The 19296-nt window shown below is 44.2% G+C and overlaps 1 protein-coding gene across 1 annotated transcript in view; it reads right to left on the reverse strand.

The window, feature by feature from the left end:
• olfml2ba (olfactomedin-like 2Ba) overlaps window positions 1-17378 on the reverse strand; it is a 96292-nt gene extending 78914 nt beyond the window's left edge. The window contains exon 1 of the mRNA XM_068037877.1: window positions 17085-17378. Within this exon, the coding sequence (XP_067893978.1) occupies window positions 17085-17096 (12 nt within the window). The 5' untranslated portion in view covers window positions 17097-17378. The remainder of the gene's footprint in view (window positions 1-17084) is intronic.
• Window positions 17379-19296: the final 1918 nt, after the last annotated feature.

Raw genomic sequence — 19296 nt, forward strand, 5'->3', positions numbered from 1 at the left:
GTATCTATTCTGTGCATTCTGAAATATCCCCTTAAATGTCTGCCGCTGCATCTCTATTGACCTATCCCTTAATCTATTTTGCCAGTTCACATTTGCTAGCTCTGCTTTTGTGCCCTCATAATTGCCCTTACTGAAGTTTAAAATACTAGTCTTAAACCCACTCTTCTCTCCCTCAAACTGCATGTAAAATTCAATCATATTATGATCACTGCTGCCTTGGGGCACATTCACTCTGAGGTCATGAATTAATCCTGTCTCGTTGCACATTACCAGCACTAGTATTCCCTGCTCTCTGGTTGGCTCCAGAATGTGCTGTTCTAAGAATATATCCCGAAAACATTCTAGGAACTCCTTATCTAGGCTACCGTTGTCCATCTGATGTTTCCAGTCTATATGCAGATTAAAATCCCCCATTATTATCGCCATACCTTTCTGACAAGCTCCCATTATTTCTTCCTTTATACCCCATCCTACCATGTGATTACTGTTAGGGGGCCTGTACACCACTCCCACAAGTGACTCCTTGCCTTTATCATTTCTCATCTCGACCCAAACCGCTTCTACGTCCTGGTTTCCTGAACTTAGGTCATCCCTCTCTATTGTGCTAATACCATCATCAATTAACAAAGACACCCCTCCACCTTTTCTTTGCTTCATGTTCTTCCTAAATGTCATGTACCCTTCAATACTTAGGTCCCAATCTATGTCATCCTGCAGCCATGTCTCTGTAATGGCTATCAGATCGTACTTATTTATTTCTATTTGCACTTTCAGTTCATCTGTTTTATTTCAAATGCTATGTGCATTCAGATACAGAGCCTTTAGTTTTGTTCTTTTATTATTTTTGTAACCTCTAGCCTTGTCTGCTGATTTATTCTTAGATTTGTACTCACTGTCCCTTCCTGTCACAGTCTGTTTCTCTTTTCCCATATTAATACCTTTTCTCTCTTGCTTTGTCTCTACTCTTTGATTTACCACATCTTACCAAATTTGATCCCTTGTCCCCACAACTTAGTTTAAAACCCTCTCTACTTCCCCAGTTATGCAGCTCACTAGAACACTGGTTCCAGCATGGTTCAGATGAAGACCGTCCCAATGGTACAGCCCTCACTTTCCCCAGCACTGGTGCCAGTGCCCCATGAAGCGGAACCCACTTCTACCACACCAGTCTTTGAGCCACACATTCATTTCTCTAATCTTATTTACCCTTCTCTAATTTGCACATGGCTCAGGTGATAATTCAGAGATTATTATCTTTGGTGTTCTGCTTCTTAATTTGGTGCCTAATTCCGCAAAACCTGTTTCCTTGTCCTGCCTATATCATTGGTACCAACATGGACCACGACAACGGGATTCTCCCCCTTCCACTGTAAGTTCCTCTCCAGCCCTGAGCAGATGTCACGAACCATGGCGCCAAGCAGGCAACACAGCCTTCTTGACTCTCGCTCTTTGCTGCAGAGAACACTGTCAATCTTCCTCACTATATGGACAACACTTCCTGAGCATACAGTTATCCAGGATACCTGTCCAACCTTTCCTCATAAGATAATTCCTTCAACCCATGAATCAGTTGAGTGAACCTTCTCTGAACTGCTTCTAATCCAATTGTATCCTTTCTTAAGTAAGGAGACCAAAACTGTACACAGTACTCCAGATGTGGTCTCACCAACGCCCTATTACATTCCATTCCCCTTGCAATCAACAACATTCCATTTGCCTTCCTAATTACTTGCTGTACCTGAAAACTAACTTTTTGTGATTCATGTAGCAGGACACCCAGATCCCTCTGGATTGCAAAGTTCTGCAATCTCTCTCCATTTAAATAATATACAGCTTTTCTATTCTTCCTACCAAAGTGGACAAGTTTACATTTTTCCACATTGTACTCCATCGACCAAATTTTCTGCCCATTCACTTAACCTATTACATGGTTAAAGTGTCAACTTGCTAACACAGTTAGCATTATTTAATGAAGTGAGCTTCAGTAGGCTTTGCATTTTCTGTCATTCATATTGAACAAGTTCAGTTAACTTACAGTAATGTGGGGATTGGGTGGGACAATGTGATGGGATGAAAGCTTCCTCTGCATCTATGCATCTGAAATATTTGTGACTTTGGACAGTCATAACCCAGTTCGTTCCGAGTGAGTATCATTCCAGAGTGTAATCTAGCACTAACTGGCAATCTCACTCAGAGTGACCATGCAATGGATGGGATGTGGAGTGGAAAATGTCACCAGTGCAGCCAGGGGTGCTTTTCATCACCCCTACAATCTTCTGGCTTTAAAAACATAAGCTTGGTGTCACCTAATCACTACAATTTAATTTACCTCATCTTTCTTCAAATTTGGTGGTGTCCTGCATTATCAGACTTGCCCCTTCTCAGCTTCCTAAAAAGAGACAGGAGAAAGAGGCATACACAAAAAGAGAGAGGGAATGGGAGTAATGATTAACTTCATGCAGGCAATATTGGATCAGCCATCAGTTTTCACCCCACTTAATTTTCCTTCCTATTGAAGTCAGTGGGGGAAAATGGGGAGCGGTTTGTAACTGGCGGCCGATCCAATATCACCCGTTTTACTCCATTGCCTAAAGTTAAAATGACCCCAATGGTTTCAGTAAATAAATGCATTTCAGAGATGTTACATTTTTTTCTCTGGTATATTCATTTTCTGCTCCATTGATTAAATGTGCGCTTTTACAGTGTGAATGATGCGCTTAACATGCAATGATTCGTCCTTCGCATAACTGGAACTTCTATTTGTAATGCAATAGCATCACATGTGAACTCATACAGGCAATAAGTGAATCTGAAATGTTTCTATAAAAGTTTAGTCATATGTACCTTAAACAGAAAGTGTATCTGAAAATGGCATTAAGTCCCCATTAAGGTAGTTCATCTCAGATGGTGTTGCAGTCGAAGCACTACAATTTGCCTGAGCATCCCTGGGCTGGGAATGGAAACATCAGCCATGTTCCTGTTCGTGATTACTAGTTTGTCTGTTTGTTCCTCTCTCTATTACTCAGACTCTTGGCCTGTTTCTACTTTAGCTTTGTTTTTATTGAGAAGACACAGGGCACTAACACAGGACACAATAAAGATTGAAAAGACAAAGTAAATCAAGATTCAAAGTGTCTGTGAACAAGATCTAACTGGGATGCGATGCCATCCATGCTTGAATTGGCAATGGGTGCTTACTGCCCAAGCTGACATATGGAGATTTAGGTAAGTTACCAGAGGTCTCCTTGCAATCAAATGAAGTAATGGGTTCACAGTTAAAAAAGTGTTTTTGGAATGTTACATTTCTATCCACCTTTTCTGAATGGAAAAGTTTTGGGCAGGGCATTGTGACATACAAAACTGTGAAATATAGATAAAAATGCAAGGACTTGTACATTTAAAACTTTGGACACACTTCCCCTATCCCGCTCCCCAACAAAGAGGTATAGCATTATCCCCGTGGTGATGGTTTATTTTTACAAATATTGGTGGCAGCAGGAGATGGTTGGATACTGTTGCAGGAATCTCCAGTTATCAGGAATACTGCAAAGAATATTAGGATTAGCCGACTCCAGCATTTGTGCTGACCTTGAGGTTTAACTATGAACAGAAATGCTCAGCAGGTCAGGTAGCAGCTGTGGCAAAAGAAACAGAGCTAGTGGGAGGAATTTTCCCCTAAAATGTGGGCGTCTTTAGATTGGGTGTGGGTTTAAAGTCTGAGAAATCTATTTACTGACTCAAGCTACCTTCAACCCACCCGTTTCCAGCTTTAACTAGGGCTGCAAGGTGGGCAGCGACCGACCCAACTCAAGGAGGCAGGTTGGAACATTAACTATGATAATGAGGCTGCAAGCCTCATTGTCATTCAAGTTTGCGACTTTAACTCCCCAAGTGTCGGGAAATCCGGCAGCTTCCTCGAGGCCAGGACTTGGTGGATTCAGGAAGTGAGTGCCTTCGCACCTACCTCCTGGATCTCGGTGCCTGCCTGAGGAGCCTCCGCAATCGAGCACCCCCCAAATGACTTTCCCTACAAGGCCTCCGATCCCCCACCCACCCTCAAGTACCCAGCCTCCTACCCTCCCAGGATTGGCAGCCCAACAGATCAACCCCAGAGGTTATAAAAGCCAGAGGGAAAAAACCCCAAGGCCAATAAAGGAAAAAATTAATCTGTAAAATTCCTCCTTGATCCTCATAGATGATTGAAACCAGTCCAGGTGATCAAGTGGACCAGGTGTTATCTATAAAGACAGTTAACCTTCTATATGATGCAATCTCTGCCCCAGTCAAGAACCGATTCAGCACCCACCAGACCTACAAGCAATGAGAAAACTTTGGGTCTAATCAGTGAAAGGATTTTGTCAGCAACAAATAAAATACTTCAGGTTAAAAAATGAAGTCTAGTTACTATAATGTTGAATTGAGTTGATGTGCATCACTGGCTACATGTTCAGTGGCATGTCCTCCTAGTAAAGTACCCCCATCTGTGTGATGCACATTATTTAACGTATGATTTATCACTGTGGCCCAATTTTAAGGAGAGCAGATGGATAACAGACCTAGCCAACAGAGGAAGCAGCTGTTTGCATTTCAACAGAACAGCAGCATGACGTTGCAGATGTTTAACCTGAATATTGAAATGCATTCTTTGGGAGGGGTTGATAGGATTTAACCAAAAATAAAGGTGAACTCATAGTCTTAAATGTTACATGTATATGAAATACTGCCTATCCTATTGCTGGTGTCTCTTTAATGCTCCTTGTTGCAGTCACAGTGCTCAGAGTTGGTTAGAGTCAGTCTGTGAGCTGACAGTTGATGCAGAATTCACTGCCGAGTGACATCATGAGTTGGAAGAGTGGGTTGAGGCCATCGCTCCCCAGGCATCAGGTGATTGGAGCAGAACTTGGTGATGTTACATCTTTGGAAGTTCCATATAAAATCCCTGTCCCCAGACATGGGCTGTTTATAAGCAGCTGTGCAATGTAGTAATGAAAGATGACGAACGGATACGAGTAAGTATATAAATATCTCTCTAAAATGTGAAGAGATTATTGATAGTGTTCAATTTAATAAAGATAGAATTTACAATCTGGGTATTCTGTGATTATTAACTGACCTTTTCTTTATTCATTCTTCTGATGTAGGTGTCATGGTTGGCATTTATTGCCCATGCCTAGTTACCCTTGAGAAGATTGTGGTGATTCTAATTGAACTGCTATAGTCCATGTGATGGGAATATTCCCACAGTGCTGTTAGGGAGGGAGTTCTAGGCTTTCCACCCAGTGACAATGAAGGAATGGTGATATATTTCCAAGTCAGAATGGTGTGTGTCTTGGAGGGGAACTCAGAGCTGATGGTGTTCCTTTGCCCCCAGTACCTTTGTCCTGCTAGGTGGTGGAGGCCGTGGGCTTGGCCTGTGCTGCCCAGACAAGCTTGGTGAGTTGCTGCAGTGCCTCCTGGAGATGGTGCACACAGCAGTCCTGGTACGCCAATGGTGGAGGAGGTGGATATTTAGGCTGGTAAATGATGATGAAGCAGGCAGCTTTATCCAAGGTCTTTACACCTATGAATGCCAGCTGTCTTTCTCTTATGGAACTCAAATATGAAGTGTTAAAATTAAAGCACTATTAGGGTTCACGTTAATGGTTTAAAATTGTTCTTGCTTGAGCTGCCAGCAGTACACAATCTGACAATTTACATTGCACATTAGTTCACCAGAACCAGCAATCAGACAAAAATAGCTGCCCGTGCAGTCGCAAATCGCAGTTTTTATTCCCAGCTACCAGATCTCAGGGCATAATAGGACGGATTTTCAAATGTCGGCAGGGTTGGGATATGGTGCGGGCGTGATTTTAAAATTTCAGTCCTGGATGTTGTTTCTGGATCCCAATGCCTCAGGGACAATCTGCAATATTCAAAGTGCTGGCGGGGTGGGGGGGAGGGAATGGGAACCCGCTCAGCTCAACTAACGGCCCATTAAGCTCCTTTCGGAGCTTGTTAATGGGTGGGGAGGCCGGGACTGCAATTTTTAATGGAGATTTCAGCAAACCCGAACAGTCTGGTACACATTAGTGCACAGTTGTCGAGTTCGCTGTGGGGTGAAGGAAAAGTCTTGTTTTAAGGTTTAAAATGATCAGAATCTTCGGTATCCAGTGCCGGAACATGCACAGTACCTCTGTTTTGGCTGTTTCCACTCTAATTATCCATTATTTGGGCATTATCCCCTTGGTGCTAGTTTATTTTTAATTTGGAAACATCCAAAACAGAGGTACTGCACATGTTTCGGCGCAGGATACCAGAGGTCTTGTTCCTTTATGTTGCTGGTCCTCTGAGGAGCTGCCTGCTCTCTTCGGCAAGGCAGCGGCAGGCCCCATCATGGCTGCTTCTTGCCTTTGCCACTGGCACCAGGCAGGCACTTTCCGCCTCCTGGAGGTGCTCGGTGCCTCTAATTGGGCACTGAGCTCGCCGCCTGCCCAATCAGGCCTTTAGCATTTATAAATAATGTCGCGTGAGCGATGCAGTGGAGGGGCAGGGTTGCAACCGGAATCATCCAACATCAGGTTCTTGGCCCCATTTTGAAAATCCTGCCCAATAAGTTGGAAGAGTGGGCTGAGCCCATGGTTCCCTGGTTATCATATGACTTGAGTACAACTTTATGATGTCACAGAACAGGGAAGATCCATACAAAATGACTGTCCCCAGACACAGGCAGCCCATAATCACTGCAGACAACCTTGAAGCTGCTGCCCTGGTGGTATTACCGACAGAGAAGTTTGATAAACCACCTCTAATGAATTGCTCTATGCTTCTTCGGGGGCACCTACCAACACTGTGGTCGTAGGAGCAGCAGGCAACCTGTGCTCAAATACAAAGGCATTTAACTGTGTTATGTATGAACTTTGGCTCGGTTGGTAACACTCTCACCTGCAACAAGAAAAGGTGTGGGTTTAAGTCCCACTTCAGAGAACCTGAGCACAAAATCCAGGCTGACACACAGTGTAGTATTGGGGGAGTGCTGCTTTGTCGGAGGTGCCTTCTTTCAGATGAGAAGTTAAACCAAGGCCCTGTCTGCCCTCTTAGGTGGATGTAAAAGATCCCATGGCATTATTGGAAAGAACTTGACCAATGTTTATCTCAACTGATATCACCAAAAAGCTGATGATCCGGTAACTACCACATTGCTGTTTGTGGGACCTTGCTGTGTGCTAATTGTTTGCCCTGTTTCTGACTTTGGAATGCTTAAACCGAGTATTTAATTGGCTGTTTAAGCACTTTAGGATATTCTCTGATCATGAAAGATACCCTATAAATGCAAATCTGTCTTCTTTCTTTCTGTAAAGTTGTTCCTGTCTGTAGCATTTGACCGCTATGCCCTGTTTTCCCCTTTTACATTGTCTTCGTCACGTGCTGGTCTTGGGGACTGCTGGGTAACGCTGAGACCTTAGTGCTATTCAGTGAAAACTCAGCCTGAGGCAGGGGCCCCCTAGGTTCCCCTTAGGAACAGACAACTTCAACCTGACAGCAGATTCTCAAGCCCATATCTTCCTGTGTCCAAGATGCCATTGATTGCCTGAACACTGGACCATTTTACATTAAGGAATGCAGACAGTGAAGGTTGAAGCATGCATCTGGTGTAAGTTGTGCTCCTAGAATATAAAAGTTTCTGTCTGTGTCTCTCATCAGTGTTAGATTCAAGTTAAATCACTTTGTTTCATGAGATGGGGGAACGGTTGAAATCCCGACTTCACCTGTCAGCAGTTACTGCCAGGTACCTATAAAATTCTTCAGAGCCAGCATGGACCACCATTATCTTGAAGATCCTTTGGTTTTCCTCCTACTCTCTCTGATGGGGATTTTTTTCTTGTCATAAAATATTTCTGCATAGCTCAGTGATGAAAGGTGCCATTGGTAATATGGGAACTGGCTGAGAGCAGTTCCTGCGGTTGACTGTGCAAGGCAGATGAATTAACAACAGTGTAGAATAATTGACCCAGAGATGTTGCTAATTGTTATGCATTGTTAGGTATGTACTGAATTTGGCTCCTTTACATATATTGGCTCAGAGATTTTCCAGTCATTATTTCACTCAAGCAAAATATTAAAAAAAGATACAGACAGAAATCCAAATTGTAATTCTTTCCAGCTACTTAGCTATTGAGTGAGTTTCTGTAAGGTGCCCTAACCACTGGTAAACTAGAAAATTGCACAGTTCCTCAGTTCTTGTCAGGGAAAATTCCTGAAGTCAGGAGTGTCGTAAGGCAGAAGTTCTGCTTGGAAGCCAGATTCCTTGCAATAATGGAGGGAGGGAAGATCGCATGACAGGTAATGCCAGGTTGTCCCCTCAGTTGGAGAAGAGTGGCTGTCATGAGGTGATGTTAAACACCTCAAAGATTGGAAGGAGGCATTGGCCAGGGTTACTTCAGCATATAAATAAATGCATACAGATCAGTGTACTGCAATCTAACAATAGAAGAAAGAACTTTTTTATTAAATTCGTTCATGGGATGTGGGCATCACTGGCTAGGCCAGCATTTATTGCCCATCCCTAATTGCCTTTGAGAAGGTGGTGGGGAGCTGCTTCCTTGAACCACTGCAGTCCATGTGGGGCAGGTAAACCCACAGTGTTGTTTGGAAGGGAATTCCAGGATTTTGTCCCAGCAACAGTGAAGGAACGGCGATATAGTTCCAAGTCAGGATGGTGTGTGGCTTGGAGGGGAACTCGCATGTGGTGGTGTTCCCATGCATTTACTGCCTTCCTAGTTGGTAGAGATCGTGGGTTTGAAGGCGCTGACTAAGGAGCCTCGGTGCGTTGCTGCAGTGCATCATGTAGATGGTACACACTGCTGCCACTGTGCACTGGTGGTGGAGGGAATGAATGTTTGTGAATGGGGTGCCAATTAAGCAGGCATCTGGCTGATTGTAGCCATTGTTGTGAGTTGGTAAATACAGCAGGAAATATGTGCCCACAGCAAATCACACGAACAGCAATGAGATAATGACTGGATCATCTGCTTTAGTGATGTTGTTTGAGGGATAAATATTGGACAGGTTACCAGATGGAGCTCCCCTGCTCTTCTTCCAAATAGTGCTGTGGGTTCATTTATGTCCACCTGAAAGAGCAGATGGGGCCTTGGTTTGGTATCACATCCAAAAGATGACAGGACTGCATTGGAATGTCAGCCTTGATTTTTGTGCTCAGGTCTCTGGGGCAGGACTTGAACCCACAGCCTTTTGACTCAAAGGCAAGAGTGCAACCACTAAGCAAATTGAATGCTGTACAGCTGAGCCATCAGCTTGATACAAGACCCTGTGTGGGTGCTCAAGATACATTTCACAGCAGAGCTGAGTTGTGATGAAGACGTGAGTGCCAGATGATGTAAACATTGTAGCTTATTGTCATATGTGGAACAAATAGGGCAGGCAAAATTACTGGGGTGGGGGAAGGAAGACCAGGGTGAGCACAAAATGAGGTAAAGGAGAGGAAGGGTATGGCGCATGAGTGTATCTCTTTGGTGCTGTCTGATACATGGAGGTAGTCCCCATATCAACTGGGTGGTGCCATACACCAGCTACTGGTGCTGAACCCCTTGTACACATGCAGAGCCAGTCTATTTAAGACAAAAAGTCAGGAAAGAGAAATGACCATTCAGCTCAGTGATCGATTCACAAACTCTCCTGTCACAATAACTAATTGCATTTTGAGTAACTCCTGTATCTCTGCCTCTGCAAGTTGTGTCATGAGAGTGTTCTTTTTTCTCCTGTAAAAACGAAGGGGGGGTTGTATACCTTTAAGGCAGAGAGAAGCTTTTAGATTCTCTGGGGACAGTGTGCCAGCAGCAAGACTGTTTCCTAGGCAACAGCAGGAGAGAGGGGGCACCTGCTGTATCGTATCAGTTGATTGTGGGTAAAGACTGGCTAGGACCAGTTTGATCTGGAGTCCAGCGTAGCGTGCTTTCCATGAAGGAAGGATTTTTTGTCTCTCTCAGCAGAAAATCTACTTTGGTCTATAGGCTGTGTTTCGCCTGGAGAGGAAAAAACCCTGGAAATGAAATCTTTGTATTGTTGGCGGTAGCAAATTCCTTTTTAGTTCCAATCTCTAAGAAGTCTCTGCCTCAGGAATGACTCTCTGTTGCCTGTTTGTGTTTTCTGGAATTCTCAGTAAAGTTTTTACTGATAGACTGTCAATTTAAAATCCAAATAGACTTGTTGCTATACTCCTTGTTGAAAGAACTGTGTGACGCCTGCAGTAACTGAACTGCCTCGACCGCCTATCCATTATAGACTATTCGTCAAAATCGTCTGGAGACTTTAAGTGGCATCTGACTATTCGACTCTGGGACACCCCACCATTCTGGGAACATATCTCACCAGGACTTTCAACCCAGCTATTTATTTATTCCTAAGAAACAGCCCTAATTTAAAACATCATTTTGAAACCGGTTCACTGTTGGTTTTTGAATGTATGTGTGTGTGCATGAAGGTTAAGAAGAATAAGAAGTTATCATGTCTTTTCAGACATAGATTTATTTCAATATTGTTTAAGATTTCATTTATTAATAAATGGTTAATTTGTTGTTGTTTAAAGATAATTGGCTTGGTGTATTTTATTCTGGGGGTTAATAAAGTGTTTAATTTGGCTAATTTCCGGCGGGTGGGAAAACTTTAATAAAATTCTGTGACCTGTGGAGTAATGGGACTGAATTGACAGTGCATTACTCCCGCCTTCGTCATAACAGTTGGAATAAAAGAGATTAAGGCATCAATGAAACAGTGTAGCTTTATGGACAGAGATGTAGAATTATTACATGGACACACAAGCCAATGAAACAATTATTAAAAATAAAGTGAACATTTTTGATTAAGGATTTTATTTAAAGAACATCACTTATTAATTACAGTTTGTATTTCTCAGCATTTCTAGAGAACACTTGTCACTCTTAGGGCATTGCATGCAGGGTGTCAAGACCAAGTGTAGTCTTCAGGCAAAGGAGGGAGTTATATGGCAGTAGATAATTGTACTAGGATGGGCAGATATAATTCAGACCCATCTTAAAGTCATACAGTCTGTCCTTATTTTTATATTTCCATTATAAATTCTTTCGTCCACCTATAATGGAAATGTTTCATGCTGCATTGACACCTTCATGCCAGAAGTGACAGTGCAGCACCACAAATGGTAGGAGCGAGTAATTATATCATCAAAAGTTTACAGAGACAGTTTCCATTACAAAGGTGGATAAAGGAATTTATAATGGACAAAGTGGCAGGATGTACAAGCCATATAACATGTTTAACATAAGCCACTAATGTTCTTCAGGGGAGGAAATCTGCCAGTCTTACCTGCTCTGGTCTACATGTGACTCCAGGCACACAGCAATGTGGTTGACTCTTAACTGCCCTCTGAAATGGCCTAGCAAGCCATTCAGTTGTAACCAGCTGCTACAGAAAAGTCAAATAAGAATAAAACTGGATGGACCACCTGGCATTCACATAGGCACCGGAAATAACAAAAAAGGCACACCCAGATGAGTTGACCCTGCAAAGACCTCCTCACTGACATCTGGGAGTGTGTGCCAAAATTGGGAGAGCTGTCTCAAAGACTAGTCAAGCAACAGCCTGACATAGTCACAATCATACCTTACACCCAATGTCCCAGGCTCCTCCATCACCATTGCTGGGTATGTCCTGACCCAGCAGCAGGACAGACCCACCAGAGGTGGTGGCACAGTGGTATACAGTCGGGAAGGAGTTGCCCTGGGAGTCCTCAACATTGACTCCGGACCCCATGAAGTCTCATGGCATCAGGTCAAACATGGGAAAGGAAACCTCCTGCTGATTACCATCTACTGCCCTCCCTCAGCTGATGAATCAGTACTCCTCCAAATTGAACACTACTTGGAAGAAACATTGAGGGTAGCAAGGGCGGGGGTGGGGGACTTCAATGTCTAACACCAAAAATAGCTTGGTAGCACCACTACTGACTGAGCTGGTCAGGTTCTGAAGGACATGTCTGCCAGACTGGACCTGCGGCAGGTGGTGAGAGAATCCAAGAGGGAAAAACCTATTTGACTTCCTCCTCACAAATCTATCTGTCACAGATGCATCTCTACGTGACAGTATTGGGTAGGTGTGACCACCACACAGTCCTTGTGGAGACAAGGTCTTCACACTGAGGACCTCCTCCAACATGTTGCGTGGCATTACCACCATGCTAAATGGGATAAACTCCACAGATATAGCAGCTCAAAACTGGACATCCATGAGGCACTGTGGGCCATCAGCAGCAGCAGAATTTTATTTCACCACTATCTGTAACCTCATGGCCCAGCATATCCCTCAATCTACCATTACCATCAAGCCAGGAGACCAACCTTGGTTCAATGAGGAGTGTACGACAGCATGCCAGGAGCAACACCAAAATGGTTACAGCACAGGAGGAAGCCATTCAGCTATCATGTCTGTGCTGCTCTCTGCAACAGCAATTCAACTAGTCCCACTCTTCTACCTTTTCCCTGAAGCCCTGCAAATTCATTCTCTTCAGATAATTGTCCACTTCACTTTTGAAGGCCTCACTTGAATCTGCCTCCACCACACCCTCAGGCAGAGCACTCCAGATCCTAACCACTCACTGCATAAAAAAGTTTTTCCTCATGTCATCATTGCTTCTGTTGCCAGTCACTTTAAGTCAGTGTTCTCTGGTTCTGGGTCCTTCTGCCTATCTACTTTTTCTGGACCACTCATGATTTTAAACACCTCTATCAAATCTCCTCTTGATTTTCTCTTCTCCGAGGCGAACAGCCCCAGCTTCTCCAACCTAGTCTCGCATCTGTGATGCTGGGGACTTCAGGAGGGGGCCGAGATGGATCATCAACTCGGCACTTCTGCCTGAAGGTTGTTGAAAATGCTTCCGCCTTATCCTTTGCACTGATGTGCTGGGCTCCCCCATCATTGAGGATGGGGATATTTGTGGAGCCTCTTCCTCCAGTTAGTTGTTTAATTGTCCAGCACCATTCACAACTGAATGTGGCAGGACTGCAGAGCTTAGATCTGATCCATTGCTGCTTACGCAGTTTGGCATGCAAGCAGTCCTGGGTTCTAGCTTCACCAGGTTGATACCTCATTTTAAGTTATGCCTGGTGCTGCTCCTGGCATGCCCTCCTGCACTCTTCATTGAACCAGGGTTGATCCCCGGTTTGATGGTCATGGTAAAGTGGGGGATATGCCAAGCAATTACAGATTGCAATTGAATACAATTCTGCTGCTGCTGCTGATGGCCCACAGCGCCTCATGGACGCCCAGTTTTGCATTGCTAGATCTGTTTGAAATCTATTCCATTTAGCACGGTGGTCGTGCCACACAACACGATGGATGGTATCCTCAATGTGAAGGCGGGACTTCATCTCCACAAGGACTGTGCGGTGGTCACTCCTACCAATACTGTCATGGACAGATGCATCTGTGGCAGGCAGATTGGTGAGGACAAGGTCAAGTGTGTTTCTCCCTCTTACTGGTTCCCTCACTACCTGCTGCATACCCAGTCCAGCAGCTATGTCTTTTCGGACTCGGCCAGTAGTGGTGCTACCAAGCCACTCTTGGTGATGGACATTGAAGTCCCCCCACCCAGAGTACATTCTGCACCCTTGCCACCCTCAGTGCTTCCTTCAAATGGTGTTCAACATGGAGGAGTACTGATTCATCAGCTGAGGTAGGTGGTAATCAGCAGGATCCTTGCTCATGTTTGGCCTGATGCCATGAGACTTCATGGGGTCCAGAGTCGATGTTGAGAACTCCCGGGGCAATTCCCTTCTGACTGTAAACCACTGTGCCACCACCTCTGGTGAGTCTGTCCTGTTGGTGAGACAGGACATACCCCAGGGCTGGTGATGGCAGTGTCTGGGACATTGTCTGTAAGGTCTAATTCCGTGAGTATGACTATCTCAGGCTGTTGCTTGACTAGTCTGTGGGACAGCTCTCCCAACTTTGGCACAAGGCCCCAGATGTTAGTAAGGAGGACTTTATACGGTCGACAGGGATGAGTTTGCTGTTGTCATTTACGGAGCCGCGGTCGATGCCGGGTGGCCCGTCCAGTTTCATTATGTTTTATTGACGTTGTAGTGGTTAGATACAACTGAGTGCCTTGCTAGGCCATTTCAGAGGGCATTTAAGAGTAGACCACATTGCTGTGGGTCTGGAGTCACATGTAGGCCAGGTAAGGACAGCAGATTTCCTTCCCTAAATGACATTAGTGAACGAGATGGGTTTTTACAATTGAAAATGGTTTCATGGTCACCATTAGACTAGCTTTTAATTGAATTCAAGTTCCACCTTCTGCTGTGATGGGATTCAAACCCATGTCCCCAGAGAAATACCCTGAGTCGCTGGGTTACTAGTCCAGTGACAATACCACTACGCCACCATCTCCCCCTAAATTTTGTCCCACCTCCCGATACAGTCAATCATGGACTCTATTTTTATCCCAGAATAAAACACACCAACCATGTTTCTTTCATAAACAACAAGATCATCAGTTTATTATAAAACAAGTCTTAACCAATAATGAAGCAAAGCATAAAAACACAGATCAATCTATAAAAGTTCCCTTTTTACCTTAGCCCCTCACACCTACACACATACACACCGGTTAACTGAAAAAATAGAGATTTACTCTTTAGAGTTGTAGTACAAAAACACAAAAAAGTTGGCCAAAATACTTGCTAATTCTTCTAGAAAAAGGGAAGATATGAAAAGATGTCAGAGGTCCTTTTTGATTTGGCATCACAAATAGATGGCTGTCACTGGGATCTTCCTAGAACAGTTCTTGTCAGGTGATGTTGAAGATCAGTTTGGGCAGGCTTTCCAGCGAAAATGCAGTAACGGGTTTCATGCAGTTTCTTACAGCTTCTCAAGTGATGGAAAACTGGCAGACTTTTCAAAGAGCTGAGCAGACTGAGCTGGGTGTTGCTCCCTTGGCACGTTTTCTCCAACTGTCTTTTCAAACTATCGTCCATATCCCAACTCACTGTCCAAAGCGAAATTATATACAATCTCAGGAGTCAAGCCTTCTGACCCCTATAAAGTTTGACATGTCACTTCTCTGCTAACATCTTCCCCAAGACAATAACAACCCCTAATGGGTAATTATTTGAAGACTTCCAATAACTGGTTACAGTCAGACCTCTCAGTGACACTTGTAAAAAAAATAACATCCATGGACTCCTTTTAAGTTTTAAACCACAAATCTTCAAAATTTAACACAAAAATGGAAGCCCTCGTAACACAGTACAGGCACAACACTGGCATCTACTCAACATTGTGGAAAATTGCCCAGGTACATCCTGTCCACAAAAAGCAAGACAAATCCAATCCAGCAAATTACTGCCCCATCAGCCTACACTAAATCCGCTGCAAAGTGATGGAAGGTGTTGTCGACTGTGCTATGAAGTAGCACTTACACAGCGACAACCTGCTTACCGATGCTCAGTTGGGTTCCACCAGTGCCACTCATGACAGCATTGATCCAAACATGGGCAAAAGAGCTGAATTCCAGAGGTGAGGTGAGAGTGATTTGTCCTTGAGATCAAGGCTGCATTTGACCGAGTATGGCATCAAGGAGTCCTAGCAAAACTGGAGTCAATGGGGTTGTTGGGGGGGAGTGGGGGGGGGGGGGGGGGGTGGATGGGGGAACTCTGCTGGTTGAAGTCATACCTAGCACATAGGAAGGATGATTGTGGTTGTTGGAAACCAACCATCTCAGCCCCTGGATATCGCTGCTGGAGTTCCTCAGGGCAGTGTGCTTGGCTCAACCATCTTCAGCTGCTTCATCAATGACCTTCCTTCAATCATAAAGTCAGAAGTGGGAATGTTCACTGATGATTGTACAATGTTCAGTTCCATTCACCACTCCTCAGATACTGAAGCAGTCCATGCTTGTGAATAGCAAGACCTGGAGAACATTCAGGCTTGGGTTGATAAGTGGCAAGTGACATTCATGCCACACAACTGCCAGGCAATGAGCATCTCAAACAAGACAGAATCAAACCATCTCACCTTTGACATTCAATGGCATTACCATCGCTGAATCCCCCACTATCAACATCCATTGACTAGAAAATTAACTGGACCAGCTACATAAATACTGTGGCTACAAGAGCAGGTCAGAGGCTGGGAATTCTGCGGCGAGTGACCCACTTCCTCACTCCCCATAGCCTGTCCACCATCTATAAGGCACAAGTCAGGAGTGTGATGGAATATCCTCCACTTGCGTGGATGGGTGCAGCTCCAACAACACTCAAGAAGCTCGACACGATCCAGGACAAAGCAGCCCACTTGATCGGCATCCCATCCACCACCTAAAACATTCCCTCCCCCCACTACTGGTGCACAGTGGCAGCAGTGTGTACCATCTACAAGATGCACTGCAGCAACTCGCCAAGGCTTCTTAGATGGCACCTTCCAAACCCGTGACCTCTACCACCTCAAAGGACAAGGGCAGCAAATGCCTGGGAATACCACCTGCAAGTTCCCCTCCAAGTTACTCACCATCCTGACTTGGAACTATATCACCATTCCTTCACTGTCACTGGATCAAAATCCTGGAACTCCCTTCCTAACAGCACCACAAGGACTGCAGCGGGTCAAGAAGGGGGCTCACCACCACCTCCTCAAGGGCAGTTAGGGATGGGAATAAATGTTGGCTATGCCAGCGACATTCACATCCCATGAACGACTAAAAAAACAGATCGAGTGGTGATATTGTGAGGATCTATTCCTGTTCTGGTGTCTCATGAGAGAAGCACAGTTAGAATCCATGTTAGGTTGTTACTGTCCCATCTCTGACCTATAAGTTTCCACTTGGGGAGTGGAAAATTACCAACTTTTATTGGTTTAGCTCATATTATCTGCTTCAGAATGAAAAGATGTATTTGGAAAATCACCAAGGAAACGCGATGTTGTAAGATTAATTTCGTGCAAGGGATTCGGACCTGACAATTGTAGCAATTCTTTTTTATTGTTTTATTGTATTGCAGAGATCAACGCATTGCAATATTTAGGCAGTGATTTACAGTACCAAACAAATCATACATTACCCGTAAGGACATTGGATGGAGCAGTGCAAGTTGTTATCTCTCGTTCGCTTCTCTTTTACTCTACTCTCTGTCCTGTTCCGACAGCAAGGAAAGTGTTCGGCTTCAGCCTTCATTTGCTCAGCTCTAGAACTCGTTCTGTCACTTCTATCTCCGCACCTTTCGTTAGAAATTCACGCTTTCCTCTCCCCCTCTTTCTTTACCACCTGACCTGATAATTCCAATGACTTGTCCTCCTGCTCACTTTTGCTTCTCTGCACATACACCTTTCACACTTCCCCAATTCCTAGGGCACATCTTACAAGGGCATCCTTTTCTTCTGCCTCGTTTGGCTTTGTGATTTCATTGTCTGGCCTATCAGTTACTCATAATGAAGGCGATCAGCTCAACTTAGCAGTTCGTCATGAGCAATGGCAGCTGTTTATGCAGTTTCAAAGTTTAAATCAATCATACATTAGCAGCACTTGCCTAAAAGTCACACAATGGATTAAAAATAGTTTTTGTCCAGACTTACCGTTTATATTCGAAAAGGTCCTTCAAGCAGCTGCACTTTTAAAATCACTTAGGTCATCTTATTAGTGCAGGCAATGAGACAAATGCTAGTTAAATCAGTAAAAAGGATTATTTGTAAGCAAATTAATCAATGATAATCTTACAATGTGCCACAGCCTCACTGGGAATTAAATCAGAATAACTTTACACATAGCGCCCTCTGCTGATATTTGCTCCCAATGAAATGGAAATCAGATAAATTGTGTCATTAGAATGAGAATAGTACAGCACAGAAGGCATCAAGAGTTTTGAATTAAATGGTCGCTGTAGGTTTGGAGCAAAGTTTTGATAATTCATGGGAGAACTGTCAGATCCCCAACAACCCTCCAGGAGCTTGTTTCAAACGCCAACTCTTGCATAAACTCACCTGCACAACAACAACTTGCATTCATGTAGCGCCTTAAACATAGTTAAATATCCTCAGGAGGATTATCAAACAAAATTGGACACTAAGTAACATAAAGCGATATTAGTAAAAATGACCAAAAACTTGGTCAAAGAAGTCAGTTTTAAGGAGCAATTTAAAGGAGGAGAGAGGTGGCCAGGCGGAGAGATTTAGGGAAGGAATGCAGAACTTATGGCCTGGGCAGCTTAAGGCACAGGCACCAATAGCAGAGCGATTAAAATTGTGGATACTCAAGAGGCCAGAAGTAGAGGAGTGCAAAGATCCCAGAGGGTTGTAGGAGGTTACAGAGATAGGGAGAGGTGAGGCCATGGAGGGATTTGAAAATAAGTGTGAGAATTTTAGAATTGAAAAGGCACATGGGCTGAACCAGTGTTTCACATTGTTAACGTAATTTACATTGCGGAACTGAGCCACACAGCAGGAAGGTCCCAGGTGCAGTTTCCAAATTAACTGTCTCAGGCAATGTAGCAGATGGGGATCTTCAGTTGGCTGTGGCCTCCCTGAGTTATAGAGAACAATAAGTCGGGGCTTCAGCTCCTGTTTGCTCAGCAGTAATCCCTGGTGATGCATTAAGGCATATACATTACATCCTGATTTAAAGCATTTGCTTGAACTACCATTGATCTTCTTCCTGGTTTATACTGAGCAACATTAAAACATGGACAGAACAGATGTTTCACAGCAGCATGGAGAGTTTACACTGGGTAACTGCCGCATTTTGTGGGAGCTTGCTGTGTGCAAATTTTGCTGCAAATATTGACAACACTTCCTGTGTTACTTCATTGGCTGTGAAGCACCTTGAGACATCCTTCGGTCATTAAATGCAAATTCGTTCAAACGCAGGTTGTAAACTGTTACAATGCATAAACTGGCTCTGGTTCAGATGAGCATGCTAACATTTTTAAACATGTTTTCTTCTCCCCAAGCCTTCCTTTCCTGAAGCTCGGACTCACACTGAGGTAACGGGTTCTACGTGCAATGAAAGCCCTTTGGCAGCAAGTGGCTGGCCATTCATCTAGTGGAGAAGTCCACAAAGAGGGTTTAATGTTCCGAGGCCATGTGACAATGGTGGGAATTGGAATATAGTGGGTGCACAGGCCGCACTGTTCCAACCAATGGTAAGGAAAGTGTGGGCAGCCCAACTGTTGCTGTGAGGCACTGGCCGCATGCAGTCACCGCGAACATTATTGGGTCTTGGAAAATTTTGCCCAGTGAGTGATCCCAGGCTGTTTATCTACTATGGAATATGGTGGTATC

The sequence above is a fragment of the Heterodontus francisci genome, chromosome 8, assembly GCF_036365525.1.
Source record: "Heterodontus francisci isolate sHetFra1 chromosome 8, sHetFra1.hap1, whole genome shotgun sequence".
Lineage (NCBI taxonomy): Eukaryota > Metazoa > Chordata > Chondrichthyes > Heterodontiformes > Heterodontidae > Heterodontus > Heterodontus francisci.